Source organism: Mytilus edulis, chromosome 5, assembly GCF_963676685.1.
Source record: "Mytilus edulis chromosome 5, xbMytEdul2.2, whole genome shotgun sequence".
Classification (NCBI taxonomy): Eukaryota; Metazoa; Mollusca; class Bivalvia; order Mytilida; family Mytilidae; genus Mytilus; species Mytilus edulis.
The window spans coordinates 38,403,654-38,416,243 of record NC_092348.1 but is presented as its reverse complement, the minus strand read 5'-3'; the positions used below and the strand labels follow the sequence as shown (position 1 = coordinate 38,416,243).

At 31.3% G+C, this 12,590-nt stretch overlaps 1 protein-coding gene across 1 annotated transcript in view; it reads left to right on the top strand.

The window, feature by feature from the left end:
• LOC139523627 (hemicentin-1-like) overlaps nucleotides 1-12,590 on the top strand; it is a 42,557-nt gene that overhangs the window by 24,891 nt on the left and 5,076 nt on the right. Inside the window, exons 17-29 of the mRNA XM_071317792.1 lie at nucleotides 135-455; nucleotides 1,289-1,588; nucleotides 2,275-2,574; nucleotides 3,090-3,389; nucleotides 4,055-4,348; nucleotides 4,779-5,060; nucleotides 6,127-6,315; nucleotides 7,028-7,239; nucleotides 8,044-8,284; nucleotides 9,086-9,406; nucleotides 10,173-10,481; nucleotides 11,361-11,531; nucleotides 12,397-12,525. Of these exons, the coding sequence (XP_071173893.1) occupies nucleotides 135-455; nucleotides 1,289-1,588; nucleotides 2,275-2,574; nucleotides 3,090-3,389; nucleotides 4,055-4,348; nucleotides 4,779-5,060; nucleotides 6,127-6,315; nucleotides 7,028-7,239; nucleotides 8,044-8,284; nucleotides 9,086-9,406; nucleotides 10,173-10,481; nucleotides 11,361-11,531; nucleotides 12,397-12,525 (3,369 nt within the window). The remainder of the gene's footprint in view (nucleotides 1-134; nucleotides 456-1,288; nucleotides 1,589-2,274; nucleotides 2,575-3,089; nucleotides 3,390-4,054; nucleotides 4,349-4,778; nucleotides 5,061-6,126; nucleotides 6,316-7,027; nucleotides 7,240-8,043; nucleotides 8,285-9,085; nucleotides 9,407-10,172; nucleotides 10,482-11,360; nucleotides 11,532-12,396; nucleotides 12,526-12,590) is intronic.

Here is a 12,590-nt window from a genome sequence, read left to right as displayed (position 1 = left end):
CTTGGTACAGGCATGTTCTTATGTAGAAAATGGTGGATTGAATATACTATTACATACTGAATTATCATTGTTTGATCAAGTGCATTAACAAGAATTAAATATAAAAATATATATTTGCATATATCTATTTCAAGTATCCGAAATTCCACAAGTAGGTAGCACTGACACACAATACACAATTGAAGTTGGGAGCAACGTGACATTGTATTGTGATATAAAATCTAATCTTCCTGTTCGTTCCATCTACTGGCTGTTTACTCCATATGGCAAAACCGAACAAGTAGCCATTCAGACTAATGACAGTCGGTATACAGGAGGTACAACGCAGGAAGCGTCATTGACCATCAATGATGTTAATTTTGATGACATCGGAATGTACAAATGTTCTGCCATGAATGAAATCGGAGTTGGTAGTGGACCAAACATGATGTTATCCGTCGTTACAACAGTTCAAGGTACGTACAGAACTTTAATAACGTGAAGTAAATATACCATACATATTATTTTGAAAATATATTCCGGAAGAGAAACCAGATAGTAATTATTGTTGAACATTTGTGTTATACTTACATTTCGATTCGATAGTTAAAATGTTATTGATACGCCTAATATACTAAACATTATGAGTAAAATCATGTTTTAGTTGAGATTTTTTACATTCTTATATAATGAAGATTTTACTTTAACACGTTCATTGAAATATTTTTTTCGAAATCATGCCGTATTAAGCGTTTGCAATTAGCCATAATGAATAATATTTGAAACCCCATCTCAACGACTTCTGTACCGTTCGTAATTTCTGTATGCTTGTTGGCAGTTTATGATCCGATCGTTATCGATATGTTCCAAGAGGTTTTCCGTGTATTTAGAAAGTTCTTTGCAGCAAAGTACTATTAGTTAAAAGTAAACTCACAAAAATACTGAACTCAGGGGAAAATCAACTCGGAAAGTTCCTAATCCTAAAGGAACTAGAGAGAAAGAGTACACTGTTACTCATTTTGTAAAATGCTAGTTGCTAGGCTTACACGTTAAGCATTTGTTTAATGTTGTGCTTTTTTTTCGAACAATCAATTGTGATATGTTGTAGCTGATTTAATGCACAGAAGGTTCATTTTGAAACGTTATCTTTGTCATGATAATGATTAATCAATAAAAACGTCTATATAATCAAAACGTTCATAGCACTGAATACAATGAAGAGGTTGAAGAGCGATAAACTATACCCGTTTTAATATTATTCCTGACAATTCCTTTTATGTTCACTTATCAGTATTTTTCTTTGTTTTAGATTTACCTATTGTAGAAATATCGAAAAGCTCATACGCTGTTATACTTGGTAATAATGTAACATTAGAGTGTAGCATTACGTCAGACCTTTTAGTATCGAATGTTAAATGGCAGAAAAAAATTGGAAACCCGTTTGTAGATATAATCATTGATAATGAAATTTACCATGGTAGTACAGTATCTAATCCGAATTTAGTTTTAACTGGTGCCCGGTTTAGTGATAGCGGTGAATATATATGCACAGCAACAAGCTTCGCTGGAAGAGGGAATAGTAATATTTCAACACTATCTGTGCTAGGAGGTAACATTCTGTTATTTCTTAATCAAATTGGAGACAGCATGCAAAATTAACTGTATGAGTATGAGAATAAATTTTAATATGTCAACAACAACAATCTAAGAATCACCAATGTTATTGATACTAGTCATTTTGGGTTTTTACTCGAAGGCTTTTGACGAAGTATATATTCAAACTTAGACCAAGACGACATATTGTTACATATAGCGTACCTTCACAATGTGTTATGCACATATTGTTTGATAATCCAAATAAATATTCCTCATGTTAAATTTACGGAGTTCTGTTAAAAACATGATAAACGATAAGCTAAATACATGAACAACTGGCCTGTCTTTTACCAAGAATCGCCAATACAATAATTGGCTTCCAAGTACATTATGAATATTACCAAAATAACAGATATAGTATTTTGAAATACTCTGTATGGGTCATATATGTAAAAATATGTAGAATCATGTATAAGGGAGATTTGACTTGATGAAACAACTATTTTGATATGCAATCTCTCCCAAGGCATGTTCTACGTGACACAACTTGTATTTTTTTATTATCTTAACAGTTCTTTTGCTGACATTACTTGTAAAACAAGATGAGTTAACGATCTGATTTGCAAATTTTGATATAATTAGCATTTGTAATTTTTTTTTGTTTTCCTGTGTTATTTCGGCTCTGTCTTGATTTTGCAGATTTACCAGTTGTGAATGTCAGTTTAAAATATTATACAGTACAGTTTGGTAGTAGCATAATGTTACAATGTATGATATCTGGTGTTCCAACAGTCACAGAAGTAACATGGTACCGTAATGATAGTGGAAATCTAAAAACGATTGATGCAACGACTCCAGATTTCAGTGGTTCGTTACCTAATATGCCCTCGCTTACTATAATGGTGGCAAAAACTGCAGATGAAGGATGGTACATATGCACTGGTACTAATCTGGCTGGCAAAGCGTCTAGTGCTCCTGTGTATTTAAATGTAACAGCAAGTAAGTTAGTAAACCTATGAGACTAAAAGTTCAATAAAGAAAAACAGATAGAAAATTTTAGATTTTCGGTTGCATTTTAGTATTCCTATGTAAGTAAACTAAACAAATACCAGGATTACGAAATCGAACACCGGACCAACGTTACGTCTACAATATACTCGTCAGTAAGGCTGTAATCAAAATATTTTAAAATTAAATAAAGTTAAAGTTGAAGAGCATTAAGGACTCGAAATTCCGAAAGGTTTTGTTAAAACAGCTACGATAAGATATTCTTTGATTAGAAAATCTTTAGTATTTCTAAAAATGTATAGCATAATATTTTTATTTTTCAAAAAGGGATTATATACATGAAGTTTAAAGCTCTTAAAAGGAACCAATTTCCATAAAAAAAGATGAGTTTGACATCTATTTGTGTGATTAAAATGTTGAACGAATGGTTTTAAACTCTTTGTATCTCGTCGTCAAATTAGAAGATTCAAAGGACGTCGTGACTATTTGTTTTTCTTTGTTTACAGATAAACCTGTTATTACCAATTTACAAGATAAATACGATGTCATAGCAGGTGATACTGTTAAACTTCAGTGTTCAGTATTTGCCTATCCTCCTGTTATAACATCAACCTGGACAAGAAATTCAACTGGTACATTCCAAAACGTTTTCACTGATGAAAACAAATTTCAAATTAGTGGTAATTCCACGTTCTCCTTGCAAATAAATAAAGTGGATCTAAGTGATAAGGGAGTTTATTTGTGTAGATCAACAAATGATGCTGGTACTACAATTGGAGCATCTATATTACTACATGTCATCGGAGGTAAAAGCTCCTTTATTATTTTGCTTACATGTAGTTTTTAAATTTTTTATATCAAATAATCCTCAAGAATTTGAAACGAAGTATAAGTACGGAGAAGCATTTATTATTAATAAAGGGTCTATAATTGTTGCTTTTTGAATGTCATTCTCTTAGTGTCAAATATAACCTAGTTTGGATACAAAATAATAAAAACATGTAAAAGAGCATGCTTTTCAAGGATTGATTCCTCTTTTTCATCTGAATCTTTTACGTAGTTATATTTTCATCAATTAGATTGATAAAATTGAGAATGGAAATGGGGAATGTGTCAATGAGACCGTGCAACAGAGAAAAAGTCCAATAATTAGTATATGATTTTTATCAATAATTAATTAAAACTAAGCAATATTACAAATTGATTCATCACTAATTGAGGTCTTACTTTCCACAGTATTTCTTCATTCCAACAAAACAAAACCGGACAAAAGTGATGTCGTAAACCTAACATAAATCATTTGATAAACCTCGATTGTCAAAAGTGCATTTTAAGACTTATAAACGCTACAAAAAATCATTTAAAAGTCAAATATTTATAAAAACGTAGAAACGGTAGGAGCTATATGTCAAAAATGGATTGCAAATATATATATTTTTTTTCAAACTAAACGTCAATCTTTTTGATTTAGGAACCCCAACAATTCGGATTCACCCAACCCTGTCCGTCCTTTACGGTGAAAACGTTACCTTGGAATGTGAAATAACTTCAGTTCCAAACCTTACTGCTGTTGCATGGAAAACTGATGCCTCTGGATCTTTACAAGACATCGATTCCTTACATACGAAGTACAATGGAGGAACAATTGTTAAACCATCACTGACGTTATTGAATATTAACTTTGAAGATAATGGCAAATATGTGTGTATAGGAACAAATTTTCTTGGGACTGGAAGTAATGTCACTACCCTAACGGTCACTGGAGGTATGTTTTTGTATTTACCTATTCTAAGTTATTATACTGAACATGTGTTGAATAAATTTTGATGTATCACTAACTATATATGAAGAGACATTTTTTTCAAAATGCGCGTCTGATGCAACAAAATTGGTATCTTTAATGTTCTTGGTGTCAAAAGCCACTAGTAGTGTCCTCCAAAATGTCATAAAACATATAAACAGTCATGGCAACAGAATGAATAGTGTCCTCTGAGCTTTGCATTTTACCAGCAAATTTGATAAACCATTAGTAGTAATATACATTCATATTATCGATTCCAATGCACAGGAAACGATTTTACCAAGTTTTACATTGACGTGCATCATGCCTGCGTCTGTTTCTATGAATTGAACCTATGCTCAATCCAGTTGATAATGTTGAAAGTTACAAATATTTCTCTTGTTTTCCTTTATAGGTGTTCCTAGCGTTTATGTATCATCAACTGTATATCATGTATCAATCGCCGATAACATAACATTGAACTGTAATACATCCGGTTCCCCAGATGTTATCTCCGTAGCATGGGAACGAAACACAACAGGATTGTCAAATAAATTGTACAGCGGAGGAACATTGTCTCAACACTCATTGACACTGTACAATCTTGAAGCAATAGATGGTGGTTGGTATGTTTGTACGGCGACAAACTTGGTTGGTACAGGGAAAAGTTACCCCATTCATCTGAATGTCACAGGAGGTTTGTGTTTTATTTTAAAGCTATCAAATGATAGTGGCAAACCAACTATTCTGCATCAATGTCGTCTTAACACAATATATTGTTATTGATAGTAATAAAAAAAAACATAACCATATATTAGCTCGCTGTTTCAATATTATCATCGAATTATCTGCGTTTGGTCTAGAAATAGTACATGATCTAGCTAACAAGAAATGTAAACTAAATTAGTTGTATTTCCAACTGAAATATTAAAGAATATATAAAATTATTGCAACATTGTTTTTATTATATTCTACTACTAGAATCTGTATTCCCTAGATGTCAACCAAATATTTATATACTTCGATTTTCTGTGTTTTTTAAGGTTTTCCGTTCCTAAAATATAATTTTAGCATGAATTGTGTTTAATTTAATTCGGTTGTTCATTTTGATACACTTTGTTGTTTGTGTGCCTTGTTCTATATATATTTAGCAAATTCGAATTTGCAAAACGATTGTTGGTTATCAAAATTATAGACAATGATCGAAGTTCTGAGAGACACATAACTTGATGTCATTTAGATATTTAAAGTGTCCAGTCTCTCAAAATAAAAAGAAATGTACAATGCATATCAAAGTTAAAAGTGTAATTTAACTACAGGGTAAAATGCATAACAGGTAATGATAACATAATTTGTGTTTATGACATTTCGACATAAGTCTCTTCCAACCTTTTTAATATTTGTCATGTGGTCATACAGATACATGTATTATTCTATACACAGACCATAGATCTATTTCCTTAGCAATTGAATGCATGAATAGTAAAAACTGAACATTTTACTATTGCAGTAATGTAAATAGTCGAATCCCTTTGAAATCTTAACGAAAATATTAAAAAAAAAACATTGCCCTTAAAAACTCAACAACTTATAACATACACACGCATTTTTATAACGGAATTTTAATTTGATATTCTAGATGGTTTAGACAATTTAACAAATAGCAATTCATTGTATTCAGGCAGTTCCTGGTGATCCATGATATCTATATCTGAAACACGCAAAGAAAACATTATCTAATTACATTGTTCTACTTTTCACAGAAGAAATCTGCGCATCTAATGTGTTTCCCATGATCAGTAACGGTGATGTGACATGTAGCGATAACTCATTTCTTTTGTGCACTGTTTTGTGTGATGGTGGATATGTGACAAGAGATGGAAATTTAACAGTGAACTTCCGGTGTGAAAATAATGTATGGAGTCCACCCCTTCCACCAAAAGGCTGTTTAGGTAACATAAAAAAACAATTAGATCGGAATAAGGTATTTTGTAACATATGACATCAAATTATTATTTATATGTCGATCGACCATCTCTAAACACAGACAGACTTACTACCACTTTCGAAAACGAGATTGTCAATAGGGTCAATATGCATTCATGACAATCGCTTTTAGAATACATATCTGTCTGTATCAAAGGGATCGTTCGCTAAAAGAAATACATAGTTATTAGCATTAATAAAGGTATATGTAAGCATGTATTATTGTAAACTGGACACTGATTATCAATGATCGACAATTTGATGTTCTTTCAAGTTTTTAAATTGCCATATTTTTTTTCTTAAACAATTCTATAATAATTGAGTTCCAGAATGTGCCATACACTTGTAAACAAACAAATATTTGTGTCACAATAGGATATTTGAAGTATATATTGAAATGTATGAATGAAATCCGACATTGTTTGCTTACTATGTGTTCTACAGATATAAATTAATCATCATCTAATCGGTTTAATTTTGAGGATGTCAAGACATTGTTGCTTAAATCTATACATAATTTAACTAGAATAGAAAAAATTGGAAGACGTAAAAATACAAAATAACAATAATCTGAGAACTATCATATTGTTATACTATCAGATTATTTTTTTTTTAATTTGCATTACTGTTGGTGTCATTCTTCAAAGCCTAATTTATTATATTCTATTCTTTTTGTAGCATATTTTTTACCCATAACAGAATATAGACTTCAAGTGAGATACAATTTGAGTGCTATTGCGAAATATTGCCTTACAAGTCACGAGCAAATATTGGAAAACTTAAAATCTGCTTTTGGACAAGAGGCTACGAATGTATGTCACAATAGTATCTTTAAAACTGGTATTGTATTGGAGATAGCTGACATGCAATCACAAACATCTGGATTTACAGTAAGTAATGCGAAAGGGGATGTTGTCCTTCAATACATTGTTTTATTGATACAAACGTCAAATGTTTACACATTCAAACAGATTAAAGTTACTTGATATAAGGTATAGGAATATTTTGTTTTAGGAGGTGCTCTTAGGATAAAAGGAGGCAAAAGATACCAACGGTAAATTAAAACACATAAGTCAAAAAACAAAACGACAACGCCATTGTGAAAAAGAACAATACCAACAGACAAACAAGAGTACACAAAACAATGCATAGAGCACTTTAAGTATAGATATAAGTCATTTACCGTTTAAAACAGTCAAGTGTATTCTTTTATAAAATAATCTTAAGGAAAAAGAGCCTCATAGTTTTGTCATGCCAATTTCCATTTTATATGAATTGTAGATCGTTGATAGTTTCAGATTAATTTGATTTCTACTCTACAGACATACAAATTACGATTTAGAATATCTTTGATTGACACATGTGACACCTGTCTATGGTTGAAATAATATGTTTACCTTCAGTTATCTCTCGCTGAAGTGTAGTTAATTTATAACATTTTACATTTCATAGTGTGGAATTAGTTTACCAATCCACAGGTTTTAAATAAATTTAACTTGACAAAGGAAAATAATGATTTTTACTTTATTAAGTACTTTGAATTATTGAAATCATTGCTTGATAAGATTTGGTTGAGTTACCAGTTATTTTATTCACTAAGTGGAACATCCACATTCACACATACACACTTATAAATGTAACCATATTCTCTGATGACATCTTACTCGAAATTTTTGGGTTTCTTTAACCTACAGATAGACACTGTTTTCACAGTTCGAACACAGTTCAATACCGTTGGTAAAACTGACAGAGATTTATGCAGAATTCTGCTTGAAAACAGAATTACAGCACGGTCATTATTTACATATACCAGTACACTAAACTGCGGCTCTGAAACCAGTACTGTAGGTCAAAGATCTGGTTCCCTGCTGTCATCTATGGATATATGTTCTAATGGAACGACCACTGTTTCCACACAGCAGGAAATATACTGCGGTAGGTGCCCGCTTATACATAATAAACACATAATATCCTTGGTCAACCCTGAAAATTACATAAGCTAACTAATTATAATTATCAATAAACTCACATCTTTAGTAAATATGATTTTTCATTCTCTGCTGGTTAAAGATTTTAATATTTGAAAAATCCAAAAAGATAACAATTATGGTGTAATTTACCTAAGTAAGTTTATGTACTGCACGATCTTATATGCACAAAATTGAGTTCATGTCAATTTTCGTATCTAATACGTAACTTTGGAACATATCGAGTTTGCGATGCCCTTAAATGTTGAAAGCATGTCGAATCATCAAATAATTATTGGGCTTTTTGTCAACCTTCGATGGTATATGAAATATGTTCAAAAATATTGAGTTGCATATTATTCTCGTGTGTACGTTATAGTTACATGTATTGAACTATTAATATGTAATTATACTGATGAATATTAAACATTGTGCTCAGCAAACGAGTTCCAAAGGCTTCATGTTTTACAAAATGATTATTTTATAACTGATTTATCCATTTTATCTTATTGTATTATATGTATTTTGCATGATAGAAAACAAGTGGTTTTTTTTTCTTTGTTTAACCAACAAACTGGAAGATGACTAATAAGTTTAGGGTCAACGTTAGGTAGAAAAAACTTATTTAACGCCACAAAGCTCTGATATGCAATTTGATGAAGGGCTGAGTAAAGTGATATAGACAGTGGGAACCATGATAAAACATGTTATTGTTCTGTTACTTTATTAAGCTCACGGATTATATATCAAACATTATATATTTTTGCAGTGTCTGATGTTCCAAGCGTTGTTATTCTAAAACCATCTTACATCGTCGAAAATGAAGACTCTTTTACCATAGAATGTATCGTTGAATCAACTATTAAAATAAATAATGTTTACTGGATACACAATTCATCAGGGGTGATAAAAACTTTACATGGAAATAGTACTGATGACAGGTATAGCGGAAGTTCACTTTTAGTCCCATCTTTGACTATTACCTATGCAGAATTTTCAGATGAGGGGCAATATACATGCGTAGCTGTCAATGATATAGGTTCTGGTTCAAGTGCTGCAGTCTTTGTAGATATTGTTGCAAAAATTAGAGGTAAAATTGTCTATTTTACTGATGGTGAAGATGTATTTTATTTGTATTACGTCTGTGTTTGAAGATTTTAAAGGATATGAGATAACAACAAACAAAAAGACAATCATGACAAAATTTACAATCAGATAATTGGATTTGTTTGGGTTAACTATATATAATATGTCTTACATTCAGTTCAACAATGTTTGATCTGCAAATTTACACGAATCCCTGCTCCTGTGAAATTATTGCATGAAAGTTGCATGAGCCACTCAGCTATCTATGCTATAAAACATAAAACTTTTTAATTTATTAAATGAAAGTCCTTTATCAAATGGTAAAATCAAACATCTCAAATACATCGAACGAATGGAAAACAAGTGGCGTATAATTGAGATTGTACAGAACATGATTTCATTTGTTCTTGGTAAATTATTGTTTTTTGATAGTGGTTTCCTAAATATGTGAAAGGATCGTTTTTTCGCCAAAAGTATTCAAAAAATATGTGGTTCAAACAGACAGATAATTAGATGTACATCCATATACACTCAATATCAAACATTAAATGCAGAAATAAAGAAATAGACGAAAACTGTTTGATTTTACAATGAAGTAAGAGTTTCATGACAAAACATGGGCATAATACACCCAGTCAACGCATCTCATTGCATAGTATATTCACATGAATTATTCCATTTATATTGTTTTAATTATTATAGTAATTCATAATTGTAATGTTTTATTTTAATGTAGTTTATAATGATTCATATTAAGATTCTTATTCCAGATTTACCTTTGATATTTAGTACCAGTTCTACTCTGCAACACACAGCAGGTGATATTGTAAATCTAGAATGTCCTGTTACTGAGAAAAGCTATGCAACAATTGTTTATTGGCAGTTTATTAAGACTGGGCAGTTAAAGATCTTGCAACCCTTTAGCTTCACAGACCGGTATAGTGGAAGCACAGCAGACTCGCCATCTTTGACAATCCGCGAGGCAGCAGTAGGTGACAGTGGCAGTTATACCTGCTTTGCTGTGAATATTCTTGGTGTTGGAAGAGGCCGCTCAATAGAACTTGTTGTTAAAGAATTAGGTAAAGGTTTATTTCAGGTCGACCCGGTTAGATTTTTACTGTTTATATATGTTTAAAAAGTCATTTAGTACCAGACAATTATACACAAAGTGACAACTTCATTTATCTATTTGAAATAAGACAACAAAAATTTTGTTCTCTAATGATACACTCTTTAGAAGTATTTTGTAAAATTGAAGCTGTACTTTGTGTAAAGATGGATGCAAAAACGCATCGCAAGGCACAGTATATTCACATTAAGCTTGATATCAAATTTCCGGGCGCTCTAATTAGCTGCATTTGCAAGAATGGCAGCAACATCTACATACATAAGTATATTTTATGGAATGGTCGGATGAAAAAGCTTTCAGGGAGAGAGAATTGAAACATACTATTTCTTCTCTCTCGAAGCGGATATAGTTTAACTTACATTGTTTTTAAACTTAAACTATCGGGAACAATATCATTTAGATTAATATAGTATCATTCTGCTATTAGTCGAAATGTATTAAAAGCGTTTGTACAGGTCAGCAGTGGCATCAATTCCCTAGTAGACTAATATATTAGAATGATACTCATATTAGAACATCCAATACGTAATCAAACAGATAACAGAGTACATAAACATCGTTGGAAAAAACAATTACGAAATAAAAGATATAAAAATACAAGATGAATTAAACGGAACCAAATATTGTAATGAGTTATAATTTTTCAAAGTTACGGTTAATTTAAAACTGTTTATTAAACCATTCATCATACCATGTTTTCGGTTTGACATACTTGTAACAGAATAACATGTACATAATTACATCTTTCCTTATACAATTTGGATTACTTTTATCTTACTTTTCTGTTGAGGGCTTATCATGCTTTGATATTTTGATTATTTTTCAACAGGTTTTCCTGGTGAGCCGGGAACAGGCCAGTCAACAAGTGAAACTAATATTCTGTCTTGTGTAAAAACATTTAGCTTTTTGATGATGTTTGCATGCATCGGTATAGGGCTGTTAACCGCCTGTTCCATCCTTATATGCACCTTTGTACCAGACAGAATGAGTTCTTTTGTTGGTAAGTATTGACCGGTCTTGGATGCATGTTTTTAGTATATTTCTCATTTATAACGGTCAAAGTTATGATATTTATAACTCACATAATTTTATGAGTGAAAATTCAATCATTATGAAATTATTGTGAACATAATAAACAAACTCATAATTAAGAGCATATTGATTTTTATACTATCTCTTCAATGAAAACGATTCATATAACTTTATAGTATTGATCAATTACTACGTGTGCGTATGTTTTTATCATAGAAAATTAATAAGGTTACATGGTAATAATTGTTATTGTAAAACTTTTCTGTCACTGGAAAGATATTTTTATCAAAAAGTACCACGGAACCCTGACTGCCAAGTCTTTACCCTTGAGTAACATGTCATTCAATTAAACGCACACGATCTCCTGACCGCACGTGCTGGTATATTGTATATTTTGTTCCCTTTAAATAGTTCAACACGCGAAACTCATGCGTTATCAGTCTCTATCTGATGGGTTAAATTAAAGTTCACATGAATACGGATGCAATGAGGTCGAATTATTCACTTGCAAGTGAATAATTCATATTTAATGTTTCTTAGTTTATTTTGACAAAAATGACCCCTACTGGCTGCTAAAACGAATAATTATTTCCTTAATGATTGAACAAAAAAATCATATTTTAGATGTGGTATCTATCTCGAACCTAGCGCCCCGTAAAACTTATAAATGATAATAAAATGTGCGCTAATTTTTTAATCAACTTTGTAGCAGTATTTCAGAATGTTAAGGTAAGAATTATTTATAAACAATGTGTTTACTTGTTCTACCTTGTGAAAAAAATAGTCTGTATCAAATCTTTATTCTAACAAATTATTTTATTTTAAAAACTAAGGTAACGTCAGACAGTGGAAAATCTCAGAGAAAATTTTCATCATAGCAATAGAGATCTTCATGTCAGTTGTAACATCATGTGCCCTTGCTGGAATAGTGACTGTTACAAATTGTGCAGATGACGTAACAGGTACTTTAAGTCTAAAATTGAATTATGATGATCTTAATGAGAATTTTTGTATATGTTTGGTTGCA